The following is a 20,041-nucleotide window of genomic DNA, read 5'->3' on the forward strand; positions in this document are numbered from 1 at the left end:
ATTCTACAGCCCCCTGGGCAATTGGCAAGATTCACAAACGAACTTCATGGAATTCATATCGAATACATGCGTTTCCAGCCAGGACCTTCTCATAGCAGGAGACATCAATCTTCACCTTGAAGATACTAATACTAGCAATGTACGTGAATGCAAGGACTTTCTCCAACTATGGGAGCTCCATTGGCCAAACATGCAACCCACCCATAACAAAGGACACACACTAGACATCATCACCCACAAATTCTCATCAGAACCTAACCTCACACTTATAGAGACAAAATGGACATCCACGCCATGGTCCGACCACTACAAAGCAAACCTTTCCCTACGCTGGAGAACAAAAAAGGCACGACAAACACAAGAGAAAAAAACCTACACTACGAGAGGCAAAATAGACCCACTAACTTTTTGGCAACAATTCTACACAGATGAATGGACTACACCTACAGACTCACCCCAATTCCTCCAAGAATGGGACAACAGATGCAGAACAATACTAGATAACATAGCACCACTTCAAACCAGAACCTCACATAGAAAAAAACTCAATACCATGGTTTAACGAAGAATTGAAAGAACTAAAAACACAGGTCAGAAGACTAGAAAGAGCATGGAGCAAGAAAAAAGACAAACACACACTCAAAGACTGGAAACAGTTACAAAGAAAATACAAATACACTATCAGACAAACTAAAAGAACATATTACAAAACCATAATAGGACCAAACTACAAGGATACACACAAACTCTTCCTACTCGTAAACAATCTCCTAAATACTACACCGGTTACCTCCAATAATATAGACACCCCATCCACAACCAATCTTGAGAACTACTTCAATGAAAAAATTACAAAGCTTCGACTCATGATACCTACCAACAGTGCGGTGTACACAAGCATCCTTGAATGTCCAGACTCAAAACCCAGGGAATGCCCAGCAGATCGATCATGGACCAACTTTGACACGATATCGTCAGACCAGATCTCACAATGGCTTGGAAAATATGCCAAATCACAATGTAAATTACCGTATTTTTCGGACTATAAGACGCACCGGACCATAAGACGCACCTAGGTTTTAGAGGAGGGAAATAGGAAAAAAAAAATTTTCCTTTTTCCCTCCTCTAAAACCTAGGTGCTCTGGTGCGTCTTGTTCGAGTTTTGGACCTCCGTCCCGTACTTACACGATTCCATGTTCCCTGGTGGTCTAGTGACGTCGGGGCAGGAAAGAGCCCCCTCTTTCCTGCCCATCGCGCTGCTCTCCGTGCTCCTCAATGCTTTCTGACGGTCTCGGCGAGATTCAAAATGGCCGCCGAGAATCTCGGCGGCCATTTTGAATATCGCCGAGACCGTCAGAAAACATTGAGGAGCACGGAGAGCAGCGCGATGGGCAGGAAAGAGGGGGCTCTTTCCTGCCCCGACGTCACTAGACCACCAGGGAACATGGAATCGTGTAAGTACGGGACGGTGGTCCGAAAAATACGGTAGATATTTACCCTACCAGCCTAATAAGATCCGCCCCCAAACAATTCAAAAAAGACCTCACGGATCATGTAAACCATAGACTTCAAAATGGTCTCTTTCCTATGGATAAAGGAAACATTTTACTCACTCCGCTGCCAAAAGATGCTAAGAAAAGTACAATGGACATTACCAACTATCGCCCAGTAGCATCGATTCCACTCATAACCAAACTCATGGAGGGCATATTGACGAAACAACTCAGTGAATATCTAAATAAACACTCAATTCTGCATGAGTCTCAATCAGGATTTCGGTCAAATCACAGCACAGAAACTGTACTAGTGACCGCAATGAACTCATTCAAACAAGCAATTGCAACTGGTAACAACATACTCCTCCTACAATTTGACATGTCCAGCGCCTTCGACATGCTTAATCATGGAATACTATTACACATACTAGAATACTTCGGAGTTGGAGGTACAGTTCTCAAATGGCTCAAAGGATTCTTGACCAAAAGATCGTACCAAGTATCAACCTATGAGGACATATCACCCCCATGGATACCTGAATGCGGAGTTCCCCAAGGATCCCCCCTCTCACCAACTCTCTTCAACCTAATGATGATACCTCTAGCCAAACTTTTAGCCAATCAAAACCTCAACCCCTACATATACGCAGACGATGTCACGATCTACATCCCATTCAAACATGATCTAAACGAAATCACCAACGAAATCAACCAAAGCCTCCAAATCATGCACTCCTGGGCGGATGCATTCCAGCTTAAACTCAATGCAGAAAAAACACGTCTTGTACTCACTTCTCAACACAAATAATTACTCCACCATAACTACACCATACTGTTCTCTTCCCGTCTCACAAAATCTGAAAATTCTTGGCGTTACCATTGATCGAAACCTCACACTCAATACCCACGTGAAGAATACAACGAAAAAGATGTTCTACGCCATGTGAAAACTCGAGTAAAACCTTTCTTCCCGAGATACATCTTCCGTACCCTGATACAATCAATGGACTATTGCAACGCACTGTACGCTGGCTGCAAAGAACAGACTATCAAAAAACTCCAAACAGCCCAGAATACCACAGCCAGACTCATATTTGGAAAAACTAAATATGAAAGTGCAAAACCCTTAAGAGAGGAACTTCACTGGCTCCCACTCAAGGAACACATTGCGTTTAAGATCTGCACGATTGTACACAAAATTATTCACGCAGAAGCCCAAATCTACATGCTCAACCTCGTGGACCTGCCTCCCAGAAACGCCAAAAGATCAGCCCCCAAATTTCTCAACCTGCACTTTCCCAGCTGTAAAGGACTGAAATACAAGCTGACACACGCCACCACCTTCTCCTACATCAGCACGCAGTTATGGAATGCATTACCCACAGCCCTGAAAACCATTGACGAAATACCTAACTTTCGCAAATCTCTGAAGACACATCTCTTCAACAAAGTCTACAAAGAGAACCCATAACCTTACAAAACTACCTCACCAACCCACTCAACTATTAATGTCCACCTTCTATACTATCCAGCCTACAACCTTCTTCTCTCTTCCCATGCTTAATCTTTGTATATTACTAATCATATCTGATATCCTGTAATGACTATGACATAACAAAACTCTGTAAGCCACATTGAGCCTGCAAATAGGTGGGAAAATGTGGGATACAAATGCAATAAATAAATAAATAGATACCTGGAATCCCCTCCCGCGGGAGGTGGTGGAGATGAAAACAGTAATGGAATTCGAAAGTGCATTCAGTAAACACAAAGGAATCCTGCCATGGGAGGTGGTGAAGATGAAAAGAGTAACGGGATTAAAAAATGCGTTGGATAAATACAAAGGAATCCTGTATAGAAGGCATGGAACCAAACAAGCTTAGCAATAATTAGATGGCAACACCAGTAATTGGGAAGGAAAGACAGTGCTGGGAAGACTTCTACAGTCTGTGTATTGATCATATCTGGACAGATTCAGCTTCACTAACTTGAGAACAAGGAAATTGGGTGGCGGAGCAGGTGGGGGGAAGAGGGGTTGGTGGTTGGGAGGCGAGGATAGTGGAGGGCAGACTTATACGGTCTGTGCCAGAGCCGGTGATGGGAGGCAGGACTGGTGGTTGGGAGGCGGGAAGTACTGCTGGGCAGACTTGTACGGTCTGTGCCCTGAATAAGGCAGGTACAAATCAAGGTAAGGTATACACATATGTTGTCTTGTTGGGCAGACTGGATGGACCGTGCAGGTCTTTTTCTGCCGTCATCTACTATGTTATTATGTAAATTTCTACAGTCTGTGTACTGATCATATCTGGACAGATACAGCTTCAGTAACTGGAGAACAAGGCCAGTGCTGGGCAGACTTCTATGGTCTGTGCCCCAAAATTGGCAAGGACAAATCAAGATCAAGTATACATACGTAGTATCACATCATTCCTTATACTATGGGTTTATCTCGTTGGGCAGACTGGATGGACTGTAGAGGTCTTCATCTGCTGTCATCTACTATGTAACTATATATATCAAGCACAATTCTGTCCTTGGATGGGAAGCCCAGTTCATCTCTGGATATGGAGGCCAGATACTTTTCTGCATGGGGAGCATACCTCCATCTCCACAGATTAAGCGTTGCTGCATTTCTGACCACCAGATTCGGCTTTCTTAGCACGGGCATCTCATTTCCATCTTTAGAGCACGGCTGCATGTCAGTAGGTAGAGCACATCTCTACCTTTGACTGTGGAGAGTGGCTCTATTGACTTAAGTTCAGAGCTCCATTTTTTTTCTATACTGCACTTCTTGAGCTACTTGCGTAGCACTCAAATCCCTCCTAACTTCAGAGGCAGCTCTGTTTAACCCTGTGACCCTTCCCCATTTTACACCTGCAGCACTCTTCTGTCTATAAAGTTAGATCTCGTCCTCATGTTTGTATTTCCAGTGGGACTCCTCCTCTAAACAGAGCCCCATTTCTACATGGGGATGACAGCCTCTTCTAAGAGTGTGGTAAGGCGCCATCTCCATATGTCAAGCATAACTCCATCTCTCCATATAGAGCATGGTTCCACTTTGGTCTGTAGGACACAGATCTATCCCTGAACGTGGAACATAGCTCTCTTGCCACATCCATCTATGTCTTGGGAGCACGACTCATAAGTACATAAGTATTGCCATACTGGGAAAGACCAAAGGTCCATCAAGCCCAGCATCCTGTTTCCAACAGTGGCCAATCCAGGTCACAAATACCTGGCAAGATCCCCAAAAAGTACAAAACATTTTATACTGCTTATCCCAGAAATAGTAGATTTTCCCCAAGTCCATTTAATAATGGTCTATGGACTTTACTTTAAGAAGCCGTCCAAACCTTTTTTTAAACTCCGCTAAGCTAACTGCCTTTACCACATTCTCTGGCAACAAATTCCAGAGTTTAATTACACGTTGAATGAAGAAACATTTTCTCCGATTTGTTTTAAATTTACTACATTGTAGCTTCATCGCATGCCCCCTAGTCCTAGTATTTTTGGAGAGCGTAAACAGACGCTTCACATCTACCCGTTCAACTCCACTCATTATTTTATAGACCTCTATCATATCTCCCCTCAGACGCCTTTTCTCCAAGCTGAAGAGTCCTAGCCACTTTAGTGTTTCCTCATAGGGAAGTCGTCCCATTACCTTTATCATTTTCGTCACCCTTCTCTGCACCTTTTCTAATTCCACTATATCTTTTTTGAGATGCGGCAACTCGAAGGCTCTAGCAAACTTTTTGTTGCTAGGAAGATTTCCGTTCTTGGGGCTGCCGTGGACGTCACCCAATTGTGAGAACAATCAGCCTGTCCTCGGAGAATACCTGCTACAGGTAGGTATCTTTGCTTAAGATGACACGGTCTCAATAGATTGAGGTGGACCCATGTAAGGGAATCTTCATCTTGAGAATTTTTCATGTGGCGAATTTGGTAAGCCACAGGTGAAGATTTTTCCACAATAGGGAATGTCCTTATTTCTGGCAAAATTTAAATAGAATACTTTGTCACCAATTTGGTATTCCTTGGAGGTAGTCCCTTGATCATAGTATGATATTTTTTTCTACCTCTAGTTCAACTTTCCAAGTTCTTTTGGGAAAGGCAAACTCACGGGACAGGGAGGAGGGCCTACAACTCAAAGGGCACACAGACAGGGAGGGGGACACTCTATATGGGTGAACGGAAACATACAGACACATATGGAGGGGAGACCAGGGGGAAGACAACACATTGCTCGATCTAGACACAAGGAGACACCACGGCACAGGACACACTACACTCACTCAGACAACCTTGCTAGCGCCCGTTTCATTGCGTTCAGAAACGGGCCTTTTTTCCTAGTTTATAAATATATTAAAAAGCAGCGGTCCTAGCACAGACCCCTGAGGAACCCCACTAACTACCCATCTCCATTGTGAATACTGCCCATTTAACCCCACTCTCTGTTTCCTATCCTTCAACCAGTTTTTAATCCACAATAGGACTTTTCTTCCTATCCCATGACCCTCCAATTTCCTCTGTAGCCTTTCATGAGGTACCTTGTCAAACGCCTTTTGAAAATCGAGATATACAATATCAACTGGCTCCCCTTTGTCCACATGTTTGTTTACTCCTTCAAAGAATTGAAGTAAATTGGTCAGGCAAGATTTCCCCACACAAAAGCCGTGCTGACTCGGTCTCAGTAATCCATGTCCTTGGATGTGCTCTGTAATTTTGTTTTAAGCACCATTTGGACCAGTGTCGTCACTTCCTTCAAGAATATTTCTAAAAGGACATAGCGATCTACTTTAACAAATTTATATGTGGCATCTAAGCATGAAATAAAGGCTAACTATATTTGAATTAGAACATATTTCAGCTTCTTTGGACAGAGAGCTGTCTCACCTCTTCTGTTGTGTAACTTGTTTCAATTATTCATTGACTCTGTGTATTAACTTACCAGTTAATGACTCAGTGAAGACCTCAGCCATGCAACTCAATGTCTCATGTTTATGCCTTCAAAAATTAAGCACCAATGGCAAAGTGAGTGCTTAATTCTTGAAGGCATGAATGTGAGCCATCAAGTTGCACGGCTGAGGTCTTCATTGAAACTGATTTATTAAAGGTGTATATCTTGAATTTTAGCATATTATACAAAGTACCATGTAAACTACTGCACAATCAGTGTTGTAAAAGTGAATTATCATGCTTGTAACTTCAAAAATTATATCTATTTTCTTTGTCAGCCATATTCTGATCATGGGGTACAAGCAGCTTATCACCAATTATATGCCCAAAGTGCAGTAGCCATGCCAGCACCTATGATGCAACCTGAGCCAGTAAAAGTAAGTCCTGTACTTTTTACTTTAGTGATTCATGTTGTCAAAAGTATTTTCAGTTCAAGAGAAGAACTTTATCTTTTTTTATATTTTTAGTTTTATATTTCATGTTCTGTTTGCAGAATAGTTTCTAGTGATTATCTGCTTTGAACCTAACTGGGAGTTGACGAAATACAAATATCACATTACATTACATTACATTACATCATTAGAGGTGTGCAGTCAAATTTTTGTTTATCATTTCCCGTGTCGTTTATTGTTAAGATGGCACATTCTTTTGCAAAGAGTGTACACTCTTATAGAAAAAGTGCTCACTCATCTAAAAGAGAGGACACACTCTTTCTCTGTTGAACATGTATGCCTACACTGCATTTGTTCACTCTTTAAAAAACAATATACCATCTTATGGAAAAGTTCACATTATTAATGACACACAAAAAAAAAAAAATTTAAAGTTTTTTTTCCTGTCAGTTCAGGCAAAACATGACATGAAATGACAAGGGAAATGTTGTTGACATTAAGGGCTTTGTTTACAACATAGTAACATAGCATAGTAGATGACGGCAGAAAAAGACCTGCACGGCCCATCTAGTCTGCCCAACAATTTAAACTCATATGTGCTACTTTATGTGTATACCTGACCTTGATTTGTTTCTGCCATTTTCAGGGCACAGACCATAGAAGTCTGCCCAGAACAAGGCCCACCTCCCAACCACCAGCCCTGCCTCCCCCCACTGGCTCTGCCACCCAATCTCGGCTAAGCTTTTGAGGATCCCTTCCTTCCAAACAGGATTCCTTTATGTTTATCCTACGCATTTTTGAATTCCGTTACCGTTTTCATCGCCACCACCTCCCGCGGGAGGGCACTCCAAGCATCCACCACTCTCTCCATGAAAAAATACTTCCTGACATTTTTCTTGAGTCTGCTCCCCTTCAATCTCATTTCATGTCCTCTCGTTTTACCGCTTCCCTTCTCCAGAAAAGGTTCGTTTGCAGATTTATACCTTTCAAATATTTGAACGTCTGTATCATATCACCCCTATTTCTCCTCTCCTCCAGGGTATACATGTTCAGGTGCGCAAGTCTCTCCTCATACGTCTTGTAATGCAAATCCCGTATCATTTTCGTAGCTTTTCTTTGCACTGCTTTAATTCTTTTTACATCCTTAGCAAGATACGGCCTCCAAAACTGAACACAATACTCCAGGTGTGGCTTCACCAACGACTTGTACAGGGGCATCAACACCTCTTTTCTTCTGCTGGTCACACCTCTCTCTATACATCCTAGCAACCTTCTAGCTACGGCCACCGCCTTGTCACACTGTTTCTCGCCTTCAGATCCTCAGCTACTATCACCCCAAGATCCCTCTCCCCGTCTGTACATATCAGACTCTCTCTGCTTAACACATACATCTCCCGTGGATTTCTACACCCTAAGTGCATCACTTTGCATTTCTTCGCATTGAATTTTAATTGCCAAACCTTAGACAATTCTTCTAGCTTCAATAGGTCCTTTTTCATGTTTTCCACTCTCTCCCGGGTGTCCACTCTGTTACAAATCTTAGTATCATCCACAAAAAGGCAAACTTTACCTTCTAACCCTTCAGCAATGTCACTCACAAATACTCCTATGGGCATCTACACAGTTATCTAGCGCCTTTGTAAACAGGGCCCTAAGAACTTAAGAACAGCCATACTGTGTCATACCAATGGTCCATCTAGTCCAGAATCCTGTTTCCAACAGTGGCCAATCCAGGTCACAAGTCTCTGGCAGAAATCCAAATAGTAGCAACATTCCATGCTACTAAGCCCAGGACAAGCCATGGCTTCTTCATGTCTGTCTCAATAACAGACTGTGGACTTTTCCGCCAGGAACTTTTCCATTTCCCATATCGTTTCAAACAAATGTATATCTCTATAAATCATGTGTTTTTTATAAGAACTTCACCAGGCAACATGAAGCAATATCAAAAACATTGATTTAGCTATATGTTACCTATCTAAGGGGCCCTTTTACTAAACCACATTAAGTGCTAATGCATGTTTAATGCAGGAAAATAGTTTTACCGCAAAACATGCTAAAGTATTTTGGGGTAATTTGCCTGTCTGCATGCACTAATCGTGTGCTATTTATTTATTGGGAAGGGGTATGTCATGGGTGAAGAATAGGTGTGGAAGCATGCCCATGCTAACTGGCTAATGCTGAGTTAATGCAGAAACACATAGTGCCTCCTAAATAGGAAGCCATAGCACTCCTGTGTCAATGTTTTTGCAAGTCTTACACTCTAATGGAAAAATTAGCGGGGAATCTGCAAAAAGAAAAAAGCCCTTTTTTAGGAACACAATAGAAATGGGCGTAGTATACAGGAAAGTTCCACGTTGGAATGCTTTAAGCCCATTTCTTAGCACATCTTAGTAAAAGGACCCCTAAGCCTGGAGGCATTTCAGGTAATAGCATTATCAAGAAAAAAAATGGTTACATTAAGGCATAGGTTAAGAATTTTCATACTTTTCATATTGGTTTGCTGCGCAATTTATTTGCCAATGTGACCTTATATGTTTTCCAAGGTACAAGTTTGATAGCTATTTTCAAGCCATCAGGGGTATGTTGGGTTAGTCTTGTTTAATTTCCATTTGTAAACCATCACAGATTTGTTAACATGAGGGTGTCTAAAGGAGTTATACATTTGCCAGTGGCCAGTAAACTTATAACTCTTTAACCTGCCAATTTTTTAAAGGCAATATTCATAGTACCAGTGAAAATCACTGGTTCAGAACTATCTATAAGGTTCCTGGGTGGAATTAGGGCTATAAATATTGCTTGCAGTCTCCGTATTTTACCTATATTCAGCACCACCATCTATTCTCATAGAGGCACTAAATGCACATATTTTGTTAAATGCGGCCTTTTAAAAGATATGGTGACCATCAGGTTTAAATATTGACCCAGAGATTTCTATTGACAAAAAATTAAAAATTATTTTTTAATTATAGAACCATTATCCCACAATGTTTCTTGTGATATTTGTTGATAGTTTTGAGACCTTAATCATTTTTTTTATCCAAAAGTAATTCCTAATTCCATTACAACAGTGGAATTATAAATCACTAATAGAAGTAGTGAATTATTTTTTCCTGAGGGAAACAGAATAGTAACTCCCTATGTAAGGTTGATTTCACCTGATAGGACCCAGGTCAGGAAGACACATACCAAAGCTCTCAGTTATTCCAAAGTGGTATATCACACGTGTGTAGATTTTTGCCCCAGGCCAGTCATGCAGGAGCTTAGTCAAGATCGGGAGGCGGGGCTGGTGGTTGGGAGGCGGGGATAGTGCTGGGCAGACTATACGGTCTGTGCCCTGAAGAGCACAGGTACAAATCAAAGTAGGGTATACACAAAAAGTAGCACATATGAGTTGTCTTGATGGGCAGACTGGATGGACCGTGCAGGTGTTTTTCTGCCGTCATCTACTATGTTACTATGTTACATCTCAGGTTTATCTTTTCCACAGAGTCCAGAGGACACCTGTCTTAATCTGTTGTAGTAAGGTAAAGGTTTTGCTTCCAAATTTAATGATTTGTGGGGTAGCCACCTCTTAAAACCTATCCTTTCCTCATAGATATCACTAATTAGGATTAGTTTGATTTATTTTCTTCTCTTTTTTGCCATAATTGTGGATCTGTGTCAATATTGGTGCATCTTGCACATTCGTTAGGACTTTTTTTTTGCTACCAAGTCATTTGATTTCACCGTGGCTAGTTTTTGGCTGATGTCCTAGAGAAAGGGAGCAACCAGTGGCATTAGTTAGGTATATCAGGTGTTCCAGCATAATGTCCAGTACAGACACTCATGATTTGTGTTTAAGATGTCTTAGGACTATCTATGACGCCTATGTGTGTAACTTGCCAAAAGACAACATCTGGAGTTCTCTGTAGACATCAATAGTATTATAAAAGCTTCTTGGCATTTTTAATGCCAACACAAGTATATCATCATTAGAGGCATCAGTCCTAAGGGAGTGTGGTGTAGCAATGGACACAGGGGATGCACCAACATTGGGAGAACAATGATCACCCTTATCATTAAGCATTTGTATCGGACCAAATCTCTTTAGAGTCCCATCCACTATGAAGCTGAGTCTCGGGGGAGGGGGAATCTCTGCAAACTCACTTAATTACAGTCCTCACTGTCTTCACTATTCATAACTTTTAGGGCAGAAATAAATCTATCACCCTTATTTTCTGTTTTATGGCCCCCAACATCATTTGTCTCTGGAATTTAAACACCATGCTCTGTTAGATCCAATGAGTTACCACTCTCATGTTGCTTCTCAATCATGCCTTTGTCCACACTGATCTAGAGAATATTGATTTCACCCCGGGATTGAAAGGTGTGTCTTCCGTTGGTGGGCTTCCAGGGGCATCACATCGATAGTGGATCTTCTGACATCAGAGGGTGGAATGCAGCCCTTTGCAACTCTCCAAATAACTTATGGCCTTTCTGACATTGGCTTCTATCCATACATGCAAGTCTCACATTTTATCACACAATTACTAAAAGGTGCTTTTACGTGTGGCTTGGCTGGTATTTTGGGTGATTTCTTTGGCCCATTGGGTCAGCCACAGACGTCTGTGTCCAGTCTTTATAAGCAACTTGCAAAAATTTCCCCTCCAAAGAATTTTGATACTATTTGACGGAGACGGAGATGGAATGAGGAGCTTCAGATCTCCTTGCAATGGACTGATCTGTTTACCACTCTTACCCGAATACCACGTCAGGTGCATAGTGCTCCTCACAGAGAATGCCAGTTTCAGATGCTCACTCATGGCATTTGTTTTTCTCTGAAACAAGCTCCTTATGCAGGATGTGTACGATCGGCATTTTGTGCCAAATGTGGGGGATTGGATTCGACTGTTTCTCGTGCCTTTTAGTTATGCCCATTGTTTCAGGATTTTTGGTCCAAATTGTGGTCCAAATTGTTGCATTTTCTTGAGTCTTTATTGGGGAGAGCCCTCATTCCATCTCTGTATCAGCAAAATTTGCCCTTTCCTTTCTGAGCACACTACCAGAACCCTCATCCACGCTCTTATCACCTCTCGCTTAGACTATTGCAACTTGCTTCTCACAGGTCTCCCACTTAGCCATCTCTCTCCTCTTCAATCTGTTCAAAATTCTGCTGCACGACTAATATTCCGCCAGGGTCGTTATGCTCATATTAGCCCTCTCCTCAAGTCACTTCACTGGCTTCCTATCCGTTTCCGCATACAGTTCAAACTCCTCCTATTGACTTATAAGTGCATTCACTCTGCAGCTCCTCAGTATCTCTCCACTCTCATCTCTCCCTACATTCCTCCCGGAAACTCCATTCACTGGGTAAATCTCTCTTATCTGCACCCTTCTCCTCTGCTACTCCAGACTCTGTTCCTATTATCTTGCTGCACCATATGCCTGGAATAGACTTCCTGAGCCGGTACGTCAAGCTCCATCTCTGGCCGTCTTCAAATCTAAGGTAGAAGCCCACCTTTTTGATTCTGCTTTTAACTCCTAACCCTTATTCACTTGTTCAGAACCCTTATTTTATCATCCTCACCTTAATATTCCCTTATCTCTTGTTTGTCCTGTTTGTCTGTCCTAATTAGATTGTAAGCTCTGTCGAGCAGGGACTGTCTCTTCATGTTCAAGTATACAGCGCTGTGTACGTCTAGTAGCGCTATAGAAATGATAAGTAGTAGTAGTAGTAGTAATTGCCTGTATTGTTTGGAAAGTGGCTCATTGTGGCTCACTCTCCTGCTGTGAGTGTATATTGTTTCATATATCTTATATACTTGGTAAAAAATGCTTATTACAATATTGGGGTTGGATCAGCCACCATCGTTTTGGCATTGGAGGAATTTGTTCCATAATTTTATGATGATGGAGATACGGGATGCCTGCTGCACCATTAACCACAAGAAAACCTTTTGGGCAATTTGGGGTGTATATGTACAATCTTTACCTACTAGATCACATAGCTTAGTGCTTATTGAGTTGAATTTATGATGGTGACACCTGAATATCACTCCTCTGCTTTTTTTTCACCTTGTATTCAATTAAAGGGGCGGTTCTCTTTTTTTTTCCCTTCATCCGAATATGCTTTCTGGATCTTGTCACCTAGGGATGAGTCAGAAGAACCCAGGCTCTACTCTGTGGGGATCTTTATGTTAATGTTAACCTATGCTCTCTGTTATAGGGTTTGGAGGAATTGGATTGGGGGAAGGAGGTGGGGATTTATCTGGTTTGATGGTTGTCTGCATTGTATTCGGTTTTGTAGATCTATCTATGAGGACAAGCAGGCTTGCATATTCTCACACATGGGTAGACACCGATCCACATCGCCTGGTCCGGCATTTATTCCAAAGTAAAAAGACAGAGCTTTGTGAAGCATGAGCTGTGCTCCACTGCGCATGCGCAAGTGCCTTCACACCCGCCGCGAGAACACAGTCCTCTCAGTATTGTTTTTTCCACGTGAAGAGAAGCTGCGCTTTTTGGTCTCTTTTCACACGCCCGGTATTAGAGCCTTTTTGAGTGCCTTCGGTCTTTCTTTTCTCTTTTATTTCAGATTTATTTCTTTTTGTGCCTTCACCCCTTTTGCAGGCATCATCGAGTCGTTTGATTTGGCCGGCGAGTGGCTTCCAACGTTGTACCCTGTGCAACCAGACCATCTCAAGAAAGGACACCCTTTGTGTCTGCAGTGTCTTGGGTCCGACCATAGCCCTGCTAACTCTGCCTTTGTATGAATAAGAGGACCCAGGTTTCCCAAGAGGTTCAACGTGAAAAGATTTTTGGAGCCAGGTTCGGTTCCTCGATGTCGGCATCGAGGTTGAAGGCATTGGTATTGACGTTGAGTGTTTCACCGGCATCTGGAGCATCGGTAAGCATGGCTACTTCGAGATCGCAAGACACTGGGAGCAGTGAGGCCTCCTGCTGTCCGTCGCCAGACCCAGCCCCAAGGTGACATGAGGATTGAATTTAGTCTTCTTCGTCACCGAGGAACATGGGTGACTTGCTTCAGGCGAAAACCAATAAGCACCGTCATCAGTCACCCTTGATACACCGTGCTGGGAGTTCCGGGACGCTGAAGGATTTGGCACCTGAGAAACGTCTGTGCCGGGAGGACCTCTCTCCCTCCATTCAGGAGGTGACGAGGTGATTGTCTCCAAGCAGCCAAGATCCTACATAGTAACATAGTAGACGACGGCAGAGAAAGACCTGCACGGTCCATCCAGTCTGCCCAACAAGATAACTCATATGTGCTACTTTTTGTGTATACCTGACCTTGATTAGCATCTGCCATTTTCACGGCACAGACCGTAGAAGTCTGTCTAGCACTAGCCCCACATCCCAACCACCAGCCCCCCCCCCCCCCCCCCCCCCCCCCCCCCCCCACCGGCTCTGCCACCCAATCTCCGCTAAGCTTCTGAGGATCCATTCCTTCTGAACAGGATTCCTTCATGTTTATCCCATGCATTTTTGAATTACGTTACCGTTTTCATCTCCACCACCTCCACCGGGAGGGCATTCCAAGCATCCACCACTCTCTCAATGAAAAAGTACTTCCTGACATTTTTCTTGAGTCTGCCCCCCTTCAATCTCATTTCATGTCCTCTAGTTCTACCGCCTTCCTATCTCCAGAAAATTTTTGTTTGCGGATTAATACCTTTCAAATATTTGAACGTCTGTATCATATCACCCCTGTTTCTCCTTTCCTCCAGGGTATACATGTTCAGGTCAACAAGTCTCTCCTCATATATCTTGTAACGCAAATCCCACTCTATTCTCGTAGCTTTTCTTTCCACCGCTTCAATTCTTTTTACATCCTTAGCAAGATACGGCCTCCAAAACTGAACACAATACTCCAGGTGTGGCCTCACCAACGACTTGTACAGGGGCATCAACACCTCTTTTCTTCTGCTGGTCACACCTCTCTCTATACATCCTAGCAACCTTGTACCTATGGCCACCGCCTTGTCACACTGTTTCGTCGCCTTCAGATCCTCTGATACTTTGAAATGTCTATATGTAAATGCTAGGAGTCTAAGAAATAAGATGGGAGAGTTGAAATATATTGCACTAAATGAAAAATTGGATATAATAGGCATTACTGAGACCTGGTGGAAGGAGGATAACCAGTGGGACACTGTCATACCGGGGTACAAAGTATATCATAGTGATAGGGTGGACCAGACTGGTGGAGGGGTAGCATTGTATATTAACAAGAGCCTTGACTCAGATAGATTACAAATTCAGCAGGACACAAATCACACCCTTGAATCATTGTGGGTTGAAATTCCAAGTATAAAAGGGAAAAGGACGGTGATAGGAGTGTACTACTGTCCGCCTCGCCAGGATGAGCAGGAAGACGCAGAAATGATAAAAGAAATCAGAGATGCAAACAAAATAGGCAATGTGATAATAATGGGTGACTTCAATTATCCAAATATAGACTGGGTAAATGCAACATCGGGACACACTAGAGAGGTACAATTCCTTGATGAAATCAAGGACAGCTTAATGGAGCAGCTGGTGCAGGAGCCGACGAGAGAAGGAAAAATTCTAGACTTGGTCCTTAGTGGAGCGCATGATCTGGTGAGGGATGTTATGGTACTGGGGCTGCTTGATAACAGTGATCATAATATGATTGGTTTTGATATCGACCTTGAAGTAACTATACACAGGAAGTCAAATACATTAGCGTTTAACTTTAAAAAAGGAGACTATGATAAAATGAGAAGAACGGTGGAAAAAAAACTTAGGGGGACAACTGCGAGGGTAAAAACTGTACCACAGGTATGGACGCTGTTCAAAAATACCATCCTGGAGGCCCAGGCCAAACATATTCCACAAATTAGAAAAGAAAGACGGAACTCCAAAAGACAGCTGGCCTGGTTGAAAAGTGAGGTGAAGGAAGCTATTAGGGCTAAAAGAAATGCCTTCAGAAAATGGAAGAAGGAACCGTCTGAAAATAACAAGAAGCTGCATAAGGAGTGTCAAAGCAAATGCAAGGCGCAGATAAAGAAGGCCAAGAGGGATTACGAAAAAAAGCATTGTGAAAAAATTTTTTCGGTATATTAAAAGCAGGAAGCCAGCAAAAGAATCAGTTGGGCTGCTGGATGACCGAGGGGTAAAAGGGGCGATCAAGGAAGACAGGCGTAGCGGAGAGATTGAATGAATTCTTTGCTTCGGTTTTCACCGAGGAAGATTTGGGTGGGATACTGGTGTCGGAAATGATATTTCAAGCGGACGAGTCGGAGAAACTTACTGACTTCACGGTAAACCTGGAGGACGTTTTGGGGCAGTTCAGCAAACTGAAGAGTAGCAAATCTCCTGGACCGGATGGTATTCATCCTAGAGTACTGATAGAACTGAAAAATGAGCTTGCGGAGCTACTGCTAGTGATATGCAATTTATCCTTAAAATCGAGCGTGGTACCGGAAGATTGGAGGGTGGCCAATGTAACGCCCATTTTTAAAAAAGGTTCCAGGGGAGATCCGGGAAATTATAGACCGGTGAGTCTGACTTCGGTGCTGGGGAAAATGGTTGAGGCTATTATTAAAAACAAAATTACAGAGCACATCCGAGGGCATGGATTACTGAGACCGAGTCAGCACGGCTTTTATGTGGGGAAATCTTGCCTGATCAATTTACTTCAATTCTTTGAAGGAGTAAACAAACATGTGGACAAAGGGGAGCCAGTTGATATTGTGTATCTGGATTTTCAAAAGGCTTTTGACAAGGTACCTCATGAAAGGCTACAGAGGAAATTGGAGGGTCATGGGATAGGAAGAAAAGTCCTATTGTGGATTAAAAACTGGTTGAAGGATAGGAAACAGAGAGTGGGGTTAAATGGGCAGTATTCACAATGGAGAAGGGTAGTTAGTGGGGTTCCTCAGGGGTCTGTGCTAGGACCGCTGCTTTTTAATATATTTATAAATGATTTAGAGATGGGAGTAACTAGCGAGGTAATTAAGTTTGCTGATGACACAAAGTTATTCAAAGTCGTTAACTCGCGACAGGATTGTGAAAAATTACAGAAGGACCTTACGAGACTGGGAGACTGGGCGGCTAAATGGCAGATGACGTTTAATGTGAGCAAGTGCAAGGTGATGCATGTGGGAAAAAAGAACCCGAATTATAGCTACGTCATTCAAGGTTCCACGTTAGGAGTTACGGACCAAGAAAGGGATCTGGGTGTTGTCGTCGATAATACACTGAAACCTTCTGCTCAGTGTGCTGCTGCGGCTCGGAAAGCAAATAGAATGTTGGGTATTATTAGGAAAGGTATGGAAAACAGGTGTGAGGATGTTATAATGCTGTTATATCGCTCCATGGTGCGACCGCACCTTGAGTATTGTGTTCAATTCTGGTCGCCGCATCTCAAGAAAGATATAGTGGAATTGGAAAAGGTGCAGCGAAGGGCGACTAAAATGATAGCGGAGATGGGACAACTTCCCTATGAAGAAAGACTACGGAGGCTAGGGCTTTTCAGCTTGGAGAAGAGACAGCTGAGTGGAGACATGATAGAGGTATATAAAATAATGAGTGGAGTGGAACAGGTGGATGTGAAGCGTCTGTTCACGCTTTCCAAAAATACTAGCACTAGGGGGCATGCGATGAAACTACAGTGTAGTAAATTTAAAACAAATCGGAGAAAATTTTTCTTCACCCAACGCGTAATTAAACTCTGGAATTCGTTGCCGGAGAACTTGGTGAAGGCAGTTAGCTTGGCAGAGTTTAAAAGGGGCTTAGACGGTTTCCTAAAGGACAAGTCCATAAACCGCTACTAAATGGACTTGGGAAAAATCCACAATTCGGGGAATAACATGTATAGAATGTTTGTACGTTTGGGAAGCTTGCCAGGTGCCCTTGGCCTGGATTAGCCGCTGTCGTGGACAGGATGCTGGGCTCGATGGACCCTTGGTCTTTTCCCAGTGTGGCATTACTTATGTACTTATGTACCCCAAGATCCCTCTCCCCGTCCGTACATTTCAGACTCTCACCGCCTAACACATACGTCTCCCGTGGATTTCTACTCCTTAAGTGCATTACTTTGCATTTCTTCGCATTGAATTTTAAATGCCAAACCTTAGACCATTCTTCTAGTTTCCGCAGATCCTTTTTCATGTTTTCCACTCCCTCCCGGGTGTCCACTCTGTTACAAATCTTAGTATCGTCCGCAAAAATTCACTATCCTAGGCTATCAAGATTATGTTCGCTCTTTAAATTTCATTTGTACTAATTTTTCCTGTTACTTTTTTACCTAGTACTTGGATCATTGGTTTGATTTGTGGACAAAATGTATGGAGAAATATTTCCTCTTAAAATATAAGTTGAATTATTATATTTCTTGTAAATTTCCACTACATTTATGTTGATATGTAAATGTAAAAAGATATAAATAAAGTATTTAAAAAATTCACTATCCTTTCCTTCAGCACCGCTTCCATTACTTTTCCAATAACCGAAGTGAGGCTTACCGTCCTGTAGTTTCCAGCTTCTTCCCTAACACCACTTTTGTGAAGAGGGACCACCTCTGCCATTCTCCAATCCCACAGAACCTCTCCCGTCTCCAAGGATTTATTAAATCTTTAAGAGGACCCGCCAGAACCTCTCTGAGCTCCCTCAATATCCGGGGGTTGATCCCATCCGGTCCCATGGCTTTGTCCACCTTTAGATTTCCTAGTTGTTCATACACACTCTCTTCCGTGAACGGTGTTCTATCTACTCCATTCTTATATGTACTTTTGCCAGTCAGTCGTGGTCCTTCTCCAGGATTTTCTTCTGTGAAAACAGAACAAAAGTATCTATTTAGCAAATTTGCCTTTTCTTCATCGTTATCTACATAGCGGTTCGCAGCATCTTTCAGTCTCACAATTCCCTTTTTAGTCATTCTCCTTTCACTAATATACCTGAAGAAATTTTTGTCACCCCTCCTTACCTTTCTAGCCATTTGTTCTTCCGCTTGCGCTTTTGCCAGGCGTATCTCTCTCTCTTGACTTCTTTCAGTTTCATCCGGTATTCCTCTCCGTGTTCCTCTTCTTGAGTTTTTCTGTATTTCAGGAACACCAACTTTTTAGCCTTTATTTTCTCAGCCACTTGCTTGGAGAACCATATCGGTTTCCTTTTTCTCTTTTTTTTATGTACTCTCCTTACATAAAGGTTTGTGGCCCTATTTATAGTTTCTTTCAGCCTGGACTACTGCCCTTCCACTTCTCATTCGCCCTCCCAGCCCATCAGCTCTCCTTCCTCAGGTAGTCCCACATTTTACTAAAGTCAGCATGCTTGAAATCCAGGCCTTTGAGTTTTTAGTGGCCGCCCTCCACTTCAGCTGTCATATCAAACCAAACCGTTAGATGGTTACTGCTGCTCAGGTGGGCACCCACTCAGTGCCTGCTCCCGTATTGGCCCCAGCAGTTCTGCAATTTGTGCCTCAGCCGACACCCCAGCTTTTCCCGGTCTCAGCCCTCGATGAGTGCATTTGGGCTTTGCTCCCTGAGCTGCTGATGACCTCATGCAACGCTCTGCTACGGTATCATGGGTGCTTGCTCCTGCCATACCGCCCGCTGCAGCCCTGTCTGGCCCTCAGCCTGTGGTGTGGCCTCAGATTCCAGCGCCACTTGCGACCCCGGAGTCGAGGCAGGAGCCAGTCTCTAGACGCTGCTCTCGAGGCCGTGTCTCCTTGGAATCAAGGCAGGCCCGGTCTCGGACATCCCATAGGGAGATGTTATCCGACACCGAGGAGGAGCACGCTTGGGAATCAGAAGAGGATCCCAGATACTTTTCCTCAGACGATACTTATAGGATTCCTTCTGAGCCCTCCCCCACCACCTGAAAGGAGACAGTCTCCGCCAGAGAACCTTTCTTTCCCATCTTTTGTGAAGGAAATGGCTGATGCCATTCCATTTCCTTTAGAGGTAGAGGATGATGACAGGGCCAAGAAATGTACCAGGCCTCGATGCTGCTGATCTCCCGTATTCAGTCATACCAGATCTTCACGAGCGTTTACTTGCAAACCTCAGTGAGACAGCTGTCAGATTTGGTTGATACGCTTCCTCAAGAGCAGGCTGAGCCTTTTTGCCAGTTGGTCGAGCAGCAGAAGACGTGTCTCAAATTCTTGGCCAGGGGCACTTACGACACTTTTGATGCGACATCCAGAATCTCTGCTCAAAGTTCATCAATGTA

General features: G+C 43.1%; 1 protein-coding gene across 1 annotated transcript in view; it reads left to right on the plus strand.

Annotated features, from left to right (window-relative positions):
* BOLL (boule homolog, RNA binding protein) overlaps positions 1-20,041 on the plus strand; it is a 420,709-nt gene that overhangs the window by 322,866 nt on the left and 77,802 nt on the right. Inside the window, exon 10 of the mRNA XM_030210355.1 lies at positions 6,731-6,829. Within this exon, the coding sequence (XP_030066215.1) occupies positions 6,731-6,829 (99 nt within the window). The remainder of the gene's footprint in view (positions 1-6,730; positions 6,830-20,041) is intronic.

The sequence above is a fragment of the Microcaecilia unicolor genome, chromosome 7 (genome assembly GCF_901765095.1).
Source record: "Microcaecilia unicolor chromosome 7, aMicUni1.1, whole genome shotgun sequence".
Classification (NCBI taxonomy): Eukaryota; Metazoa; Chordata; class Amphibia; order Gymnophiona; family Siphonopidae; genus Microcaecilia; species Microcaecilia unicolor.